The 20781-nt window shown below is 38.4% G+C and overlaps 1 protein-coding gene across 3 annotated transcripts in view; it reads left to right on the top strand.

Moving 5' to 3' along the window:
- The first annotated feature begins 1902 nt into the window (after positions 1-1902).
- Positions 1903-20781, top strand: part of LOC145693709 (ATP-binding cassette sub-family C member 4-like) — a 107748-nt gene continuing 88869 nt past the window's right edge. For 2 of the 3 annotated variants that reach the window (XM_081769992.1, XM_081769991.1), the window contains exons 1-3: positions 1903-2116; positions 12051-12161; positions 15508-15654. In XM_081769992.1, the coding sequence (XP_081626118.1) occupies positions 2040-2116; positions 12051-12161; positions 15508-15654 (335 nt within the window). In that variant the 5' untranslated portion in view covers positions 1903-2039. The remainder of the gene's footprint in view (positions 2117-12050; positions 12162-15507; positions 15655-20781) is intronic. The other variant, XM_081769993.1, reaches the window with a different exon arrangement.

Below are 20781 nucleotides of genomic sequence, written 5' to 3'. Positions count from 1 at the left end.
GTTCCCTTCGATCCAAGTGCTTGGATACAATTTTCCCCAAAATTTCCTATTCTTTCTCGTCCTCAAAAGTAGTAGAGAAGACAGGAGCTGATAGTGACAGAACCAAGATAACTCTTTCTAGACTAAATTTTATTCAATTTGGGATCATTTGCCGTCATTAAATACACCATTTTACCGTTCGATAGTACTATTTTCATACAAAAATTGTGGCTCCTCTTGAAAACAGAAAATCATGGACACAACTTGCCCCCTAAAACTCGTCTGCAGACACCTTTGTCAACTATAAAAAGTGTATTAAAAGTCAGTTTAAAAGCGATAGTATCAGGTCGCCATTTTTAAGTCTTGAAAATATGAAGTATTTTTGAAGTCATTTATCACAGTTCCTTGTTTGTTTTCAGTAGAGGCATTCAGAGAAGTCTTAGGGTCGCAGGATGCACTCATGAGATTATTTGGGACGGGGCTTTTTTTTAAATTAAAAATAGTACCGTATAATGAGACTGGAGACGTTAGATGTTAGGTTAAGGATGGTAAATTAAGGAAAGAATGCAAAATGTCGGGCATTAGCGCCCAAGCCGTTGGGCGAAAAGCATCCTTGATTCCCAATAACAACACTTACAAATTTCTAATGCAAATTATCCCACGTTCCACATTTTCCAATTGACGGAAACAAATTTACATAGTATTGTATGGGCAAGGGCGCCGATTTCTATGTAAATATGGGGGGGGGCACTCTGGCGCAGAAGGTATATATATGAGGAGGTTAAGACAAATTGCATTCAAATTATGCCACATATTGTATATCCATAAATACACTAGGAAGGCCCATATGATCTTTGGGGGCTCCAGGATGCCCCCCAGGATCGGTGTCCCCCACGATGGGATAGGCTGAAGCTAGGAGACCTGTAAATTCGTGCTTTCAGTAGCGGGCAACATTGTATAACGCTATCAATTTGAAAGCGGATTACCGCTCACAATTTCCGCGGCCACGAATTAAGTTACAATCTACCATCTTACTTTCCGTAATTAGTAGCTCTTATTTCATTGGTTAACTTAAAGTGTGTACAGTTTGGTAAAGATACGCGTACAAATAAAGGCCACAAATATAATGTTTTTCTGTTCAGTAGGCGATCTTACATTTCTTAATTGGACATAAAGGCAATAAAGAGGCTTTACGTGGGCTAGAGTGGGTACTTGTCATGGTTTCATACAAGTAACGCTCCGAATATAAACATAAAATACAACTTCTGTATACTGTGGAGAAATATACCGCCGGTGGAAAATAGCATCTAATTGAGTCATCTTTCACATGCACTCAGTCATTTCATCCGTCGTAAAGCATTTGTAATTATTTTAAATAAGAAACCCTACACTTGTAAACTTAAAATTCAGTTGTATTACTTTGTATTTAATTTTGTCACCTGCATAAATGTGCTGCTTATAAATATGTCTTTTTATGCAAAGAATTGAATTTTACTTGTAAATCTTCCAAAATGTGGTGTGTCAAAACTATAACAGCACCCCATCTTTTTACAGTCGATTGAAAGTAACAAAAGGTCTATGACGTACCGAAGAAACCATACAGTTAATGAAACGTTGTATATTCCAAGGATGTTATAAATAGAGGATCTACCCATATGTATCTTAATCCTATTAAATCGATGAAGCCAAAAAAACAACCGAGCATAGGCACGTCTGATTGGCTACTCTCGTTTCCGCCATCGTCTGATTGGCTACTTTCGTTTCCGAAATGATTGTTGGCTCAAAACATTGCGGTCCTATTGGGCGGGGTGGGCAGAGTAGAGATGGAGAAACTGTGACGTATAGCTTCAAGATTTTGTTGTAAGGGCATATCCTCTATTTTATAAGATCCCTGGTATATTCCTTTACAATTCTGATAAAAGAAGAAGAAATCTAGATAAATTCGAAATCTATTTCGCATTATTAAACAACAAGCAGCTTTATATGCTTAATTGACTTATCCGAAGTGAATGCCAATAGTGTTTTATATATTTTTATGCAATTGATTATTTGTAACAACCATGAATTCGGGATTCCAATACTCAGATGAACCACATCCAAGGGAAAAAGCAAATATTCTGTCAAAAATTACCATTTCGTAAGTTTCATTGTCTTTTCGTTGAACAATAGTTGCAGGTTTATTTTAATAGATGTAGAACTTCAAAAGAATAAGTATCTTAAAGTTAGTCTTTTTTTTCTGGAGATTAAAGAATGATAGGCATTACTCGAGCAGACAGTTCGGACAACGTTTAGCAGATGAGGTCCAGCTATTTTTTTTTTTTTTTTTTTTTTAATATTACAACTTCGGTAGTTTTTGTTCACATTAGGTAAGTTCAGGTTACGTTAGGTTAGTTTAGATTAGGTTTTGTTAGTTTATGTTAGATTATGTTAGTGTAGGAGTCCAGCATATTTTTCGAAAAAATTATTATTTCTAGGGCCTATTATTATTAGGTTAGTTTAGGTTAGATTTGGTTAGGTTACGTTAGGTCTAAATACTTGCATCTTCCATTTCTCCCGTAAATTTTGAACTTTTTACGTACTTCTGGACCCCTTCTGCTAAACATTAACAATTTTGACTGCTTTCTTACATTTTCAGGCTAGGTTAAAGCTTTGAGGTTGGTTCTACCAAATTTAGACATTTTGGGCCTTATACAGAGTTGTTTTGATGCATAATTAGAGTCATGAAAATGAAATGAAATCTTTAGTTTTACGTCCCACGTTTATGCCGGTTAGGCTAAAGGAGATGGTGATGATGATAAATGAATGAAATGGTGGAAAGAAGAAAGTGGGAAGAAACGGGAGAACCCCGAGAAAACCCACGAGCCTCGGTGTTTGTCCACCACAAAAATTAGAGTCATAGTAAAGGTCTGACTACTACAGCAAACATGTTAGTCGCACTGTTTAGTATGGCACTAATTACGCGTCAGAATGTCTCTGCATAAGGCTCTTTATTTCTACCCAACTTGCATTTTTGTATTCTGTCGCCTTCCGCTTCAGTAAATAGTTACACGTACAATACTTTCACTACAATTCATAATTCATTTCAATATACTGTGCACTGACAGAAATTACTTATACTCACATTCTCATTCCTTCACGAAAAATGGTGTTTCAGATCGTATTTTACCTACAAGGTGGCTACAAATTCCCGTTACTCCTGGAAATAAATAACATAAACGAATAAACATACGTAAATAACTACACGGAAAGAACTGAATGACATGAACAACAATGCTTTCGAGAAATGTTATTGAAATAGAAAACATCGCGAAGGAAGGGGATCCGTGACATGAAAGACAGTGGTCATCACACAGGGGCTCGATCATTCTAAACTATTTTACTGGAACATATATTTGTTCGTTTAGCCAGGCTTTCGTAACGGGGGGGGGGGAGGGATTGGGGCGTGACATGAAATTCTGAATGCCCAGGAGCTCGATCAATCTAAACTACTTAACTATCAACATATATTAGTTTGTTAGGAAAATATAATGAGGATATATTGCTAAGTATTTTAAAATAAAAAACTACGAAGAAATCTCGAGTAAAATAATGAAAAAAAAAAAGTGTTGAAAAAGATTTTACAATATTTATGTCCTTCCTCTGTTCATTCAAATATAACAATTTTTCTTTCATTATAACCTCAACTATTATAAAAACTACATATTCACTATTATAAATAGTACATACTCAATAATGTCTTGTAAAATATTTTACAATATCTGCGTTCCTTTCTCTGTTGAATCAAATGTTAACAGAACTTTCTTTCCACATAAATTCTTGTTTTTATTATTCCTTCAACTACTGTCTCTTCCAAATGACAGGTTAAAGGAGCAGCAGAAAATTGTTTTTGAAATAACATGTTTGATACTGCAAGGATGCGATGACGAAAAATTATGATAAAAAAATGTCCACGCTGTTACACAACGGCACTATGCTTTCGGAAGTTTGAAATCTCTCTGACAAGTAGCAGAAATTCTCAAAATTCCGTAACTTTTCTAGAAATTCTAAGAGTTCCGTAACTTTTCTAGAAATTTCAAATTCCCTGACTCTTCCAGGATATCACGCTTACCTCGCCACTATGTATTGCAAGTAATAGAGATCTCCTCATAAGAAAGAGTAACCAAAAGCTTCCTGATTTTTTTTTATTATTTTTAACGCGGTCCTTCTTTTTCTCATTTCATTTTGTTTCGTCCTTTCTTTATTTTTATCATTTCTGCTCTCGAAGGGAAGGATCCGGAGCCTCTGGACCCTCCCTTGGCTACGTGCCTGCAAAGGGTGAGTCTGTTGACCGTTATTTTCATGACAAAGGATGATACCTCGCCAGGTTCTGTGCGATATTTTGCGGAGCATTGTAGGTGTAACTTGAGTAAAAGCTTTGTTTCACAGCTTCTGTCAGTTCGGCAGTGGTATCGTTTTTTTTTTTTTTTTTTTTTTTATGCAACGATGTCCTTTATGAACTCTCATAGCCCATTGTCACAGTGGTGAGGTCTGGGCTTCGTGGGCTGTATGGTTTCTCTCAGACATCCAACAACTTGCAATAACACGTTCTTCAATACTGTAACTGGAAGTATCAGACATCTGAAACAATGAAAAACTTTACATTAGCATTTATTACGGGATGACGGGACTTTGTGGCCACCCTGTATAAATTTTCTGTTTGGTAGAACCGTCTGCTCGAGCGAAACTAAATGATACGTATGTAATTAGAATTTTATTCCCTTCAAATTTATCCTCGTTCAGATTTACTTTATGTTTTGCAAGATAATGGCTCTTAGGGGAGTATTTCTTGATATTTATTTTTAACAAAACTATTGTTAGTGACTTAAGTGAATACTAGCCTATCGGTAAATCGGCGAAAATAAAAATACGGCATGGGAAGAGATTATATTTTGGTCAAGATCAAAAGTTACTTTACATTATAGATCATGTTTCAATCCAGCTCTTACACCCAGGGCTGTAGTCAAGGGTACACGGCGGTTACTTGGATTATCGCGGCACACTTACAGATATTATTATTTGTAAATATAAAACACAGCGGTATTTTTTCTGTGATTATTGATCTCCTTCTTAAAGACAAGAAAGTTCTATCACTGGTTTTCCCCCGTGGTAAATCATTATGCTTATTTTTCATTCTAATTTAAAAATACAAAAGAATTGCAATGAAATGTTGGACTCAGGTTTTTAAAAATACGCTTTCTTTTTAAAAACTGTATCCAGTAAGAAGGAAGATCACTAAATAACGAACGAACAAACAAACCTCTTTTACTTTTAAAACACAAAAGTAGGTAATTTGTCGAAAGCATTGAATGATATTTTAAATTTTCAAGTTACGAAATAGTATGCAACAATAAAGAAACAATAATGGTCATAACAAATACCTTTTTCAACATTAGAAATGTACAGCACACTAACCCGGTATGGAACTTAAAATTGTAGATTCATAGTAGAGGTTCATAATAATGTGAAATACAAATATACATTTTTCCCTACAATTTGCAATTTGATTGCTATAAAATTAATAATTTTGTTTCGATTCCTTGAGGCACACCAGCGGCCCATTCACGGCCCACCAGTGTGCCGCGGCACACCGGTTGGGAAACGCTGCATTAGAGTGTACCCTCTGCTTCAAAGCGTATAGTATGTTCTACTTTTGTTTCGTTTATTTATTTATTTAATCTGGCCATGACTCCAAAGGTGTTCAAATATATGAGTCATGTAAAAATCCGGCGCGATTTTTCCTACTGTTTTTTGAAATCAGTTGGTTCCTTCTCCATATCTAAATCCATTTATCAAATGTTATTAATAGCGTAATATAAGTAAAGAGTGTCATCAAGAAAATAGCATGAAATGATTTAGACTGTAAAACAGTAATATATTATTTATATTATAATTAAACTAGCAGCGTTCACCCCGCTTCGCTGCGGTCACCCCGGAACGCAATAAACTTTGTTACTTAGATAATTTTTACTTTTTCGCTTTCAAGTGATATGATAAAAACCATAGAAGATTGCAGTAAATCTTAACATTATATCGCCTGTCATTTATGTTAACCCGCCCCGCTTCGCTGCGGTCATCCCGGTGCTGGCATATTGTAAAAGTGTCTGTAAAAATAAGCAAATCAATTAAAAAATTTTAAACAGAAGATTCAAGCTATTTTCCGCTGTATATCGCCTGTCATTTATGTTAACCCGCCGAGTGACACGGTCATGCGGGTTGCATATAAATACGTTTATTTTTACCTATGATGAACTAATAACAAAGGATTTGTACGTTATGGACACTTGAATGGTCAATTATCTCAAGACACTGGTAATTAAAAATTAAAGTGATATGATAAAAACCATCTAGGGTCCAAATCCTAATAACCCCCCCAAAATGAAAGAAATTGGTTCAGCCGTATTAGCGTGATGAGCGGACAAAGGATTTTGTACGTTCTCTTTTATATATATAGATTAATTAATATGCACAATTTACATTGTTTATTAAAAATTGCCTTCTATGTCTCTTATGACAATTATAGATGGTCAGAAAATAGCATATACCCTCTGAAAATTTTAGAACTACAACACTGTTTAGACTGTTGAATCTTTTTCATTAAACAGCAGACTCCGTTATGTTGGTGTAATGGAGAAGATGGTACAATAGGCCACTTGAGTTTTTAATGTCTTCTCTTAAAACTAATAGACAAGAAATAATGGAGTAATTTTAGAGATGCCCCTAAAGTTTGAAACCTACAAAAAAAAAAAAAAAGCACTTAAAACATTTAAATTGTTAGGTTATGTTACGTTACTTTTTAAAACAAACCCAAATTGTTATTTCAGGTTAGGTCGGTTCACGTTAAATTTCCTTTAACTTTATCAACGCAGAAATATCACATCCAACTCACCGGTTCACCGTGACTACCGTGCTCCTGAAGCATCGAAACCTTCCACGAAAGCTTCTGCGTCTTGCAAATATACCAACGTCTACATATAATTTCTGGTATTTAACGTAACTTTACTCCCAACATTACGAACCTAAAGATCACATGAGAACTCCAATTATCAATTATTATATTCTTTCTCCCATAAATTTTCCAAATCTTTAGTAGAAACAGAGACACTACTAAAGTTACTCCAAACTAATGGTTGAGTTGAGTTGATTTTGAGTTTTGCGTAGCGTTCAGCAGCGAAGCTATAATCACATAAGCTTCCGCCGGGAATCGAACTCCAAACTAATGGATGTATTAATCATGAAGTATGGTATATACCAGTGACACATTTAGGATTTTGTTCTGGGGGGGCTATATATAACACAAGGAAGCAGGAGGCAATTGCCCACATGAATTTGAGAATTCAATATATTTTAATTTATTCAGAAATTGAAGTTTTAATGACAAGAATTGAAAACTGGTGAATCTTACGAGATATGATACACACAAAATTTAGCAGTAAATCTAACCTTTTATTCTATTCATAAAAGAAAAAGGAAGTATTCTCTTAGCCTACTTCCCGGGCTACTTATTAACCCCTTTTGATTTTCTTTAATTCAAACATTTAACTTTCTTTATAACTTTATGTGAATAATACAGGAAAAGAAACAAGAATACATAACGCCTTGCCACTCACTCACTGTACCTAGCTTGAAGAAAGCTATCAGCAAGACGGCTCCGGCTTTTTTTTTTTTTTTTTTTTTTTTTAATTTTATGCCTCCACTTCTCCCTGCCTTGGCCGATTACTTTCGGACTTATTTATGGCAGACGCAACTGCCTCTTGCCTTTATTCTCTCTCTTATACTTGATGTTTCTTTATTATCTCCCTGTCTTTTCGGCTGTCAAACCTCAGCAGATTGAGGTGAGGCACATTTCTTTTCAGCATGGCACCTAATATTTAAAACCATGCCCTTATATTTCTCTCTCTCTTTTTTTTTTTTTTTTGTTTGTTTGTTTGTTTTATTTTCCTTTATTTAACCTTTTACATGCAGAAAATAACCTGAAAGAAGAAAGAAAATAATTGATTAATACATAATATAAATGATTGGGAAGCAGCGCATTCACCACCCTGAAAAGTAAAAATTTAAAAAGAAAAAGATAAACAAAACACAGTGTAAAAAAACATCTTCTCATTTGGTGTTAACTGTCTTGTAGTTTCTTCTTTCTTCTATGATTCTCTAAGCTTTTATCACACTGTTTCTCATATGTGTTTATTACACTAACACGCACAACACTGACACACACACAATGTTAATAGGGGTTATAGAAATAAAAACGACATAAATAAATAATGAAAAGAAACATAAGTTTGTACTATAGTTCTGGGTGTTTGCCAGAACTTTAAGATTGTTTCTATTAGAATTTGATTTTTTTTTTATTTAATTGTATCTTTTCAAAGTGCTATTTGTTCAATTACCTTCTTCGTTGGGTTCGTTCATTCCATAGGTTTCTCACTATATGCTCTGTTATTTTTTGAAAGTTATCGAATTTTGTTTTATCCTGCCGTAAGCTAGTCCAATCTTCATCACTAAGTTCATCTCTGAGATTCCTTATTTCTTCACTAGTTACGTAATTTTCACAATTCCATATTACGTGTTCAAACGTTTGGATTTCTTCACATGAACACATTTCATCGTTTTCAATGTTTAGTCTTTTCAAATGTGTTTTGAAGGGTCCATGTCCCGACAGCGCTTCCATAGTTTCCTTCTTTCCTTCTTTATTTCACCAATTTCTTTCCTTACTTTGATAGTTGGTATGTATTCTTTGAGCTTTTCTCCTTTTGTTGTGGTGTACCATTCCTCCTGCCATTTTCTTTCTATCAACATATTTAGTTCATCTTCGTTGTTCGGATTTGTACCTACAACCTCTATTATTTTTATAGTTTCATTATTTGTTTTCCATCGTTTTACAGCTTCTCTTAGCATTTGGTAGTGGATTGGTTCTTCTAGTGCAAGCACCTGTAAGGATTCTATCGGTAGTGTTTTACCGGCTCTGGCATTACCGGCTGCATGTGCATCGACGCATAAGAAAGCATTGCCGCCGACAAAATCGGAGCCGGAGCCGGAGCCAACACCGACATTGTCGGCGGCTAGGTCGACTGCATTTGCCGGGTCGGAAAGCGTGTGCAAGCTAAAATTTGATTACATTGCCGCCGATTCCATCGCCGGCATTGTCGGAACCGGAACCGGCATTGCGGGAGACGTGTGCAAACGCTGTAAGACCGTATGGTTTACACGCAAATTTCTTACCTACAAATCGCCTTTTTAGGCTATCACACACTTGCTAGGTTATCACATACACTATTGGGAACACTATTGGAAACTAACATGTTTTATATTTTTTTCTTTAACACAAATATAATAAATCATGCCATTAAAAATTACATATATTGAATTTAACCAAAAGAACTTTGGAATGGAAAAATTATACTTTTTAAAAACGTAAGCTATTTTATTAATGGTAACTAAAATATAAGTTATATGATGAAAACAATTCTTTTCACCTGAGATTTTTGCGATTCCCGACTCGGAAATTGTCGGGCAGCTCCGAAAACTGTGTAATACGGACATTTTTCTATTTTATGCTTTATACGATACGGACACGAATCCAAAAATACAAACAGTCCGTACGAAATACGGACATTTGACAACCCTACCTAAAGGGTATCCTAAGCTCAGTTGATTTTGCATTACGAGCTCCCTCGTGGCTAAGCGGTTAGGATACGCTCCTTTAGCGTGGGAGACCCGGGTTCGATTCGCGGCGGGAGCTCATGTGGTTCGGATTCCACATTAATCAGTAGGTCCACGTCTCATATAGCCTTGCTGCTGAAGGGGACGCTAAACTCAACTCAACTTGATTTTGCATTACATATATCGATATTTATTCTCACACACAAAACTCGAAGATTCCTGAACATCAGGTCGCCATGGCGACTGAGAATACGAATCTGGAGCCTAGATAACTTAAACAAAATATACAGTATAGCATTATATATTAAATTGCATTTGTATCACCTGGATTTCGCAACTAACACCCTAAGTCAGAATATTTCTCGAGTACTTTGAATATATGCGGCAGGTTTGATGGCAAACCTTTCTTCTTGACTATTTATACTCAAGACATCGCTCTTGGCATTACTCAAGACAGTTTTTCGTTGATAAATCCAACACCACCGATCTTGTTACATTCTGATACTCTGTAATACGACGAATGAATGTACTTCACCCCGATTAACCTTCCGTAGCCTTTTGCTTTTGATGGCAAAAATTTCCCATTATACATAGCAATGGTCAGTTTTAAATACCAACGTAGTCTGTAACTCTAACTATAGTATTCGCGCCGAGTAGCGAAGCTTGACCTAGATCTACCGATTTCACCACCAGTGTTTCTTTCAGATATAATGTTACGGGGGCCCACACTTGGAATTCCGGGGGGGGGGATTGCTGGTACTGTTCTATTTATTATTATATTATAAATGTATTACTTTGTTCTTTTCCGGAGGGGCACTCTCACAGCTGTCGTCTCTCGCGCTACACGGAAAACATCTCCCGAGGGTACAGTGTTGTCGGATTAGCGCCAAGTTCCGTTTTGTTATTTATTTATTTATATATTTATTTATTGTTGCGTTATATTTTAATTGTCATTATTCGTGTTAATAATTGTTGCAATGATTATTGTTGTGCAGTGTTATTATTGCTAATTTTTATATTCATTTACTATCTCTTCAAAGTTTGGCAACATTGTTGGTGAATCTCAGCTGTTTGACGTTTCCCCAAGTGTGTGTTCGGGAAGCGGCTTCACGAATTGCACCGAAGTTTTCCGATGTATCGGAGCTGAAGCAAAATATTTCTATGATTGGTTTAGAGCCCAAGCTTTACGACTCGGCGCGAGTACTATAACTATTCTGGGCAGAACACACTTTGCTTGTATGTAATTCTGAACTGTCTTTCCCGTTCACAATTCAGCCTCGGGAGAATAAAGATTTTGGTTAATCACCTGTCCACCCTGCTATCGTTAATTAAATTGTAAGTTTCACAGTCTGTCTAGTAAGAAGTTCCAGTTTGCATAACTGGAAGTAAATGAAATCAAGCCTTTGAGTTTTACGTCCCACGGTTATGCCGGTTAGGCTAAAGGAGACGGTGATGATGAGAAATGAATGAAATGGTGAAATGAAGAAAGTGGGAGGAAACGGGGAAACCATGATGAAACCCACACATACGGTGTTTGTCCATCACAAAGTTCACTTGTAGGGGGCTGGGATCGAACCCGGGACCCCAAGCACCAGAAGTGAACGCTCTACCACTAAGCCACCGCAGCCCTCTGCATAACTGGAAGGTACGAGTAAGATGTTTGGTGGTAGATCCAATCGGTGCTACACATCTGCCATTGATTCCTAGCGTCACCTTTTTCTGTCAGGCATCAGACACACCCTTTGCTGGCTCCCACAACACGTCATTCAGGAGAGGAAGTGGAAGTAATTAAAGACTAAGAAATTAGAACTTAATACCGGAGAAGGTAATTACGCAAACAATATCATTGGAGACCTCAACATCAGAACAGAACCAAAAGAGACAAATGAACAATCAAAAATACATTTCGGAAATGGCGGAAAAGACAAACGTGAAAAACTGTTAATAGAATTCGCTGAAGTTATGATTTACGTTATGGGTTTCCTCTAGGAAAAGTTTTACAAACATTTTGACATGGCTACACACAAGTGGACGGACAAGCAAAACGGACTACTTTATGTTAAACAAAAGTTGACCCACTGACCCATTCACAAATCGACCCACAACCCACTGACCCACTCTATTTCTGGTGTACAACATACACAAGTAAATTTAACATTAACAGCATAAGAATAATGTTGCTTGAATGCGACAAGCGGCCTATAGTTACTGGGTGATAAGTCGTACATGTCTTATGGGAAAATGCAGGCTCTTGAAAAAATCAGGCCAAGTTCTACAGGTGGCCAAAAGTTAAGAGTTCTAATGTACATAGTTAATATTTTGGTCACATTTGATTTATTTTCAATTCCTGGTCATTTTTCTTGTCTTTGCAGCTGGATAATCCCATTGTTTTGTACAGGCTGCCGAAGAGACTTGGAATTGACTGATGTCCAAAGTACTTTAACTGAACATAAATCTCAGTTGTTAGGCAACAGACTAGAGAAGTAAGTATTGTTTATCTTTCACGTAAATTGATACGTCACTATATACATGGTAGAGACCTGCACGGGCCGAATATTTCGGCCCGACCCCAATCCAGTCCGAATGTACGTAGGCCCGGCCCAGCCCGGGCCCGAAAAGTTTTGGAGATTTTCGGCCCGAGCCCGGCCCGGCCCGATAAGTTTTTTTAAAATTCTTCGCCCAAGCCCGGCCCGGCCCCGATAAATTTTCGAAGTTTCATTTTGTAACATTTTTCACTGGCACACTTCTTAAACGTTTGCCTTTATTCTAATTATCGTTTAACAAAAGTCAATAATTAATAATTATTAAATATTAATAATCATTAATTATTAAAGAATTGCAATTAATCGACCCCAGCCCGGCCCGACCTGAAGAGAAATCAGTGTCGGCCCGCCCAAGCCCGGCCCGGTCCAAAGAAATAATAGAGTCAGCCCGCCCAAGCCCGGCCCGGCCCGTGCAGGTCTCTAATACATGGCCTAGAATCAGTGACGACTCCAGCTTTTATTTCTGGGGGAGGGGCAAGTGGAGGAGTAAAGAAACTTTGGGGTTGGAAATAATAATTCGATTACTTGGCCTACCCTAAAACACAGCATGCTGGGGGTGGGGAAAGATGCAATCCTGGGGCTACCTTCTTGCCTCTGTCTAACGTTGTCAGTGTCTAGAGCAGTCATTTCTACTCGGCTGTTGTGCTAGAAATTCTATGAGCAGTTACGTAGAAAAAATGAAAGAAAGCTATGAAGCGAGAGAATATTGGCAGAATATGTGGTCGTGGATCCACGAATGATGAACCTACGAAACCAACTGTGCTCCTTCAGCCTACCTGTCTGGGTTAAGAGGCATCTTCCCTTTATCGATTTGTGATTGATTCGATTGATCACCATGACATTTGGCTCACCGGGAATGTTTCCCAACTGTGTATAAAACAGACTTAAATATAAATAGCTCCTCCGAAAGTATACATATTCCAAAGCTCTAGATACCAATGAACACAATAATGTAGTTATAGTATAACCGCTACCAGGTTATAGAAGTATTTTTTGTGGACGCAATGTATATTTCGTAAAGACAGTGATATTTTTTTCGATTTATACTATATTCTGCGACGCAAATAAGTTCTTTCTTCGGTGGGAATTGCTTCCTTCCCACGCAACTGGACAAAGAAGTCTCACATTGTTTTTCATATATATATTTAAACATTGCTTTTTGGTGAGAACATTTCAATGAGCTACGAATTTTTCCAGTGTTTCTCCCTGACATTATTATGCACAGTATATATTCTGTAGTTATTTGGAACTGAATTAAGTGCTTTCTTTAATCATTTATGGAGATACTAGTTGACCAGATATTCAAGTGACCAGAGTGGCGCCAGTCACATTGGTTTGCAGTTCCTTATCTGTACTTTCTCACGCCCGAGTTATCACAATGTATCATGCATCGTAGCCAGTGGACTAAAATTAACATAAATTATTTTCCATATGCTGTTTACATGTGCATGCAGGTGATTTAACTGAGTGGTCCTTAGAATGAACTACCAACACTCTTCAGTGAACCACTGCAGCTCGTATCTTAAACTTTTGAGCTCGGGGAGTTTGACTCCAGGTTTAGAAGCCGTAACCATGCACGTTGCGTCGGGAATCAAGTATGATTTTGTGTTAAGGGGCATAAGCTATTAGCCGGTGAAGGACGTTTTCTTACGGCTAGCCCCAACTAGTGAAGTCCCAGGTTCATAAACCTTGTGCGCCAAAAGTTATAAATGCGCCCTCCAACATCAGCATTCCACTTCGGAAATTATTTCGCTGAAGACTCACGTCGACTCTTCAGGACTGTTTGGAGTAGCAACCAGAATATCACGTGGGATTACTCCGGCGATCCTTTCCCCAGTGCTAATCAACCAAGTGCGTCAATAGTGTGAGAAAAGTATTTATAGTGTAATTTCAGACATAATCTTATATATATAAAGGGCTACAGTGCATTAAAATGGCAAAGTGTTATTTTTGTGATGAAGATTATCATACATATTCTGTGTTAAGGGTTGTGTTCATTCATCTTCGCTATTTTTTATATAATAGTATTCTAATAAATAAGTATAGTTGTCTTTAATCCAGTGTGTTTTCGTTGTGTGTGTGAATGATGTTTGTGTGCGTTATGGTCTGGATGACCGTCTGATCGTCCGTGAGGTTTTCGGGACGAGACATCCGAACCTCTCGGCGCCTAATGCTCATTTCATCATTGAGACCGACGAGCGATTTGAAATCAATTTGTAACCCTTTCTTGGAGAGGTCCTTCATCGTCCTATCTAGGTAAGTTCTGGTCTCAGGAGAGTACTTATTGGCAGGACCACAGACAACGAACCACGAACACTGAACTCAAGTTGGTTACAAAATAAATGGCAGCCCAAACAGTGACCCGACACCCGGTTGGTTACAATAGCATGATAAAGGTTCAAGAAAAGTGAACCTTCACAATAGCAAAAGTTTACAAAAAAAAAAAAAACTTAAAATATATTTAAGAAATCTGCAGATGTTTATTCATTTATATTGAGCCTAAGTCAACTACAACTATTCCGCGCATCGGTGCCTGCGCAACCCATTGCCATGACGTTGCCACGAGACAACAGTATCTTGTTAGTCGCGCATTTGAGCTGTATGGTCGACCCTAATCCGATGCCGCCGAAAGTGAACAGATTCTGGTAGGAGCAGAATTGTGGCCTTTTCCGATGCTATGTTCAGGGCGTTGCGCATCGTAGAAATATATCATGTGCGAAATTTTCTACAGATATACGTCTTGATACTGTGAATCATACTATACGGAAATATGCGGCATTGAGTCCTACACCAGCAGGTAGAAACCAGCCTTCCATAAAGAGTACCCAGACCGCTATTGCGTGTAGTTCAGCGTATGGCGACCTCCGAAAATTTCCATATAACGTGCGATGGCCACAAAATGCCGCATATCGCAGGCGACAAGAATTTACGCCTCCGTCCGTTCGCAAGAGCAGTGCGCACGCCCTGAAACCGTGGCATGTGTCTGAGCAAAAAAGAAAGTGCAGGAGGCTGCATGAACGTTATCTCGCTGGTGATCGGTGGAAGCTTGTTACCCTCGATGAGGCATCGGCTTGTCTTACAGACTGACAAAATTCCTGTCATTACATGCAGACCTGTTGAAGCCAAGGGCGAAGCAACGTTTTTTTCGTGCATAATAGCATTAGATATTCGATGTAATTGATGTTGTAACTAACACTTTAGCTCTAGAACTAAGACAAGCTATTTAATATATATATATATATTTGAAAATGGAGTTATAAATTTAATATTCCTTCCTTTGTTCCAGACATTGGAATTACGTTAATACAAAAGCACAGAAATCTAGCAAACGCAAAGTAAAGAAGCCCAGTCTTTTAAAAGCACTTTTCGGAGTGTTTGGACTGAAACTAGTATTTTACGGTCTCTGCTTATTAGTCAATGAAATAGTTTTCAAGTAAGTACTTTAATGTTTTCAGTGAAGAGTAGAATATTTATAGATAATATAAAATAGCGCTAGATCCGCGTCTTCCCTGAAGGATCAAACCCGCCATTCGAGCCTACCTGGTCAAGGCCCCAGGCTAGATCCGCGACTTCCCTGCAGAATCAAATCCGCCATTCGAGCCTACCTGGTCAAGGCCCCGGGCTAAATCCGCGTCTTCCCTAAGGATCAAACCCGCCATTCGAGCCTACCTGGTCAAGGCCCCAGGCTAGATCCGCGACTTCCCTGCAGAATCAAATCCGCCATTCGAGCCTACCTGGTCAAGGCCCCGGGCTAAATCCGCGTCTTCCCTAAGGATCAAACCCGCTATTCGAGCCTACCTGGTCAAGGCCCCAGGCTAGATCCGCGACTTCCCTGCAGAATCAAATCCGCCATTCGAGCCTACCTGGTCAAGGCCCCGGGCTAGATCCGCGACTCCCTGAAGAATCAAACCCGCCATTCGAGCCTACCTGGTCAAGGCCCCAGGCTAGATCCGCGACTTCCCTGTAGAATCAAACCCGCCATTCGAGCCTACCTGGTCAAGGCCCCAGGCTAGATCCGCGACTTCCCTGCAGAATCAAACCCGTCATTCGAGCCTACCTGGTCAAGGCCCCGGGCTAGATCCGCGACTCCCTGAAGAATCAAACCCGCCATTCGAGCCTACATGGTCAAGGCCCCAGGCTAGATCCGCGACTTCCCTGTAGATCAAACCTTCATTCGAGCCTACCTGGTCAAGGCCCCGGGCTAAATCCGCGTCTTCCCTAAGGATCAAACCTGCCATTCGCGCCTACCTGGTCAAGGCCTCAGGCTAGATCCGCGACTTCCCTGCAGAATCAAACCCGCCATTCGAGCCTACCTGGTCAAGGCCCCAGGCTAGATCCGCGACTTCCCTGCAGAATCAAACCCGCCATTCGTGCCTACCTGGTCAAGATTCTTATTAGAGCTCATATCTGAGCGTATGACTCAGCTGCATCTACAGGGTCTGTCAAAAATTGTTTGATGGGTGAATATGGCTTAATAGGAGCGATGCTATTTCCCCATCAGGAAGTCGCGATCGGAAAGAGGGATTGCCGCTGTCGACGGTTGCGTGCCGCCGGAGGCAGCCGGCATCCGTCCGCGGCGGCACGATGATCTACTTGTTCAGAGTTGCTGACCTTTCGCCGAGGCCGCAAGCGGTCGAAAATCGTAAAGTAAAATGCCCTTTACCGACTGTTGCCGACCGTCAGAGTCAGCAAAACAGTCGGAAAGGCCTCCTTTAGACCCCCGACTCCTTATGCCGGCCTCTTTTTGACGGCGGCGCCGGCGCATTTTTGCTCATTTCCGGCTGTTTGCCGACTGTTCGTCCAGGCAATTATTCGTCGCGGTCGAAAATTGCGCTGAAAGACGCCGGTAATCCGACCGCGGCATGTGGTCGGCATGGACAAATTGTCCGACTGTAGGCGGCAGGATCCTGATGGGGTTGTTCCCGTCACGATAAGACTGACAACCTTAAAAAATATTTACACATTGGAGCAGATAAATGAAACTTTCAGTTTAACTCCTCACAATTACGTTGACGGATGATTAAGTCAAGCGAATGCTGATGGAACAATCGGTAGAATGAGAAGGTTGGAGGAAACGGAAGTACCCTGACAAAACCCACGGACACGATGTTCTTTACCACAGCCTCACGTACTTTGCGCTTACCGAGAGCGCTAAAGGTAAGCGCTCTACAATTGAGCGCCCGTGTCCTCTTATTGTAGCAGAGGTTACATGAGTATTGATTTCAAAGTTCAATTGAATTGCCATTGTTAGACTCCGTATTTATAAGCACAATCAAACAATAAAAAATAAACATGCAAATATACGCGATAAATTTTAAATATTAGCAAAAATAAATTTACGAAAATAAAAAAGAAAGTTTTTGTAAAATCCTATCTTATTCGAAGGTATTATAAGTGTATATGAAAGGTCATCCTGAGATTTTCTTGTGTGAAACTCCTGCGTCTATCACTAAAAAATAATTTGTACAGTGAAAATCTTACTTCCACGTCGAATGACGTTACAGGGGTATATGGAAAACAATGCAGTTGTTCTTACGTCAGTTCCTCTTCAACATCTGTTTCTTCACTGAAAAGCTTTCTGTAAACTTTACACAATCTTTTGTAACCAGGAATTTTTAGTGATACGAGGGTAAGCTTCTTGAGTGCAGTTGTAGCCACACTATGAGTTTCTGAACACAAGTGTTATTGAGATTTCTTCTGTCAGACAACGACACAACTATTCCCTGTTTACCGTAAGCTCTAAACTCCGATAAACAAAATATTTGTATCCTTCCGCTTGTCACAAATACGATTGGCTAGTGATGTATCACTCCCACTCCCCACGGGGAGGAGCAAATTGTACACGTGTGTTTTGACAATACTGTCTCGTTTTATCCAGATACTTACAGCAGCAGCAGGAAAGAAAGAAAAAATCGCAAGATTTAAAAAAATATATATATTTGAATTTCGCTGGTAAATAATTGTTGCTCAGTGAGTAAAGGTTTACCTTGTTGATGTTTCACCACAAAGCTCGCTGAACCAGGATTCATGCCAGTCATCTTTCAGACTTTAAAAGCAGAATACGTCTTCACAGTTGAATTAGCGCCATAATTACTGCGCATGCTTGGTGCTTATTTCTATTGTTTTATTAACCACACTCAATTGCAGTATTATTAGATATTCCGTATTATATTTTTGTCATTTATAATAATGTAGCAGTTTCATATGGAGCTTCATAGTAAATGTAATAATCAGATCATATGAACTACTTTGCTGAGGAGTACTAGCGTCGATAGGCCAAAAGCAAATCAGCGAGATATAGTTTCACGTGGCTTTATTTATCGCAGTTTAGAGCTTACGCCGAACAGGGTTTAGGCTAGTTGTCGCTCGGTGCAAGAACTCACCTCAGCGTCCCTCTTCCCTGACCAACTAAACCAAAACGCTCCCCGACTACACCTGATATTGGTATCACTCAGTATTTCTCCTATTCCATTTCTTCTTCAACTGGTAAAGCTTGATTTCAAAATTTCAGTACATGATTTAATTTTCAGTACAAGATAAAACACCAAACTAATTTGTATTTGACTGCCAAATAATCTGAGAGTAGCATGCTTGACATATTCTTACAGTTTTATCATAATAACTGCAAATCACAATGTTTCTGGAATTATATCGGAGTGTGTATACGTGTAGAATGAATCAACACTCACTTGCTATAGAATAGAATATTTCAACATGACAAACGGTCAAGCTGTTGTTTCGAGTATTATACTCGGACATTTGGAAATCTCTTAAATTGATGTAAGTTAAATGAAAACACAAAAAGCTGGAACTAAAATGTAACTTTGCAGGCTCTTTTTTGCTCCAAAGGTTTTCAGAATGTCCTCAAAAGATAGCTTTGAAGCAACTTACGTTCTATGGATTTGATCCTAAGGTTGGTGAGTTGTTGTTGTCCCTTTAAGTTTCTGAGATTCTTTTTAATGATGTTTAGTTTACTAAAACTACTTTCCTTGCCTTATAATGAAAATAAATATTTTTTCCAGTTTTGCGCTCCCTAATCCGGCGCTCGGGGCATCAGCCTCGTTTTGCTCCCCCCCCCCCTTAGTTACGTCACTGCTGTCGGAGAAAGTTCTGAAGAATTATTTCAGGCTTCCAACTGTTTTATAAAATCGAGTAGTTTGCAGAAGTTTTTATGGATGTACTGCTGAAAATATGAAATCAGTTGTAATAACGGCAGTGCATAGGATTGAAATATATTGTTTTAATTTGATATTTTGAGTAAAATATTCTATTTGAGTAGAAAATCGTAAAATAACCACGATCAGCTATTGTTAAAATTGCTTGTCAGAGTGTTAGTATGAAGTACAGTATTTCAGCATAGGTTTAGAAGTATAAAAAAAATATAAGCATTTAGTTTTAAAATCCGGGCTCTAACCATTACAATACATTGTATGGTGCCTCTTCACTAGATACTGGTACTCTCATGACAATGACATGTGTCATAGCTAGAGGCACGAGTTTTTCGCAGTGCGCGATAAAACAAAATGTGCCAGAATTAAATAGTTTTCAGTTTCTTCACGTTTGATGATATTCTATGTGTATTTTCATTGGTTTCCGTTGCGCGATAAAACTCGAAAATGGCAGTTTTGCGCGAAATTTCTAACAATATGCGAAATAACGCGAAATTTTAAAAGTACGTTTTCATGAAATTATAAACGCCAGTTTTTCGCTCACGGAACGGTAAAACGTGGCATGAACGGTGCATTTTGGGTGATTCGGACACTGTTATAGAGAACATGTTGCTCGTTAGCTGTTACCGTCACAGCTGGAGGGGGAGGATTCGTTTTAATTAGCTAACGAATGGTATGGACTGGTGATAAGTAACATTACATACAACAATGAAGCACGAAAATGTGGAAACATGTAACATGCTTATGTTTAATGCTTAAGAGCCTGCCATACTAAAATAATACAAAATTTACCATTTTTCTTTTGCTTGATTATTCATCCTTGAAAAGAGATAATGAAATGCAAGTCACCACAATCATAGATAATGCTATTCTACAACAGAAAATATGAACCTCAAGAATGTTCAGTGTTGCCATCCATAGAAATTACAGTGTTGCCAGAAAAACAATTTCCCTAAAATCTAAGTTAAGGCAGTGAGTAGAGGAACAAACTCAACTGCATTTGGTTACGTATCATATTGTTTTGGTTTCCTGTGAACTACTTTTTAAATAATAGTTATATTTAGTTTGTAATAAACAAAATAGTTTTAACATACAGTTATTAAATGTAATAGCATAATAATGTTAACATAATAATGTTAATTGAAAAGTAGCTCACAAGAAACCAAAACAACATGATACGTAATCAAATGCAGTTGAGTTCATTCCTCTACTCTTTGTCTTAACTTAGATTTTAGGGAAATTGTTTTTCTGGCAACACTGTAATTTCTATGGATGGCAACACTGAACATTCTTCAGGTTCATATTTTCTGTTGTATAATAACATTATCTATGATTGTGGTAACTTGTATTTTATTATCTCCTTTCACTGATGAATAATCAAGCAAAAGAAA

Source organism: Thermobia domestica, chromosome 8 (assembly GCF_964235325.1).
Source record: "Thermobia domestica chromosome 8, izTheDome1.hap1.1, whole genome shotgun sequence".
Lineage (NCBI taxonomy): Eukaryota > Metazoa > Arthropoda > Insecta > Zygentoma > Lepismatidae > Thermobia > Thermobia domestica.
This window is presented reverse-complemented; position numbering and strand designations above follow the sequence as displayed.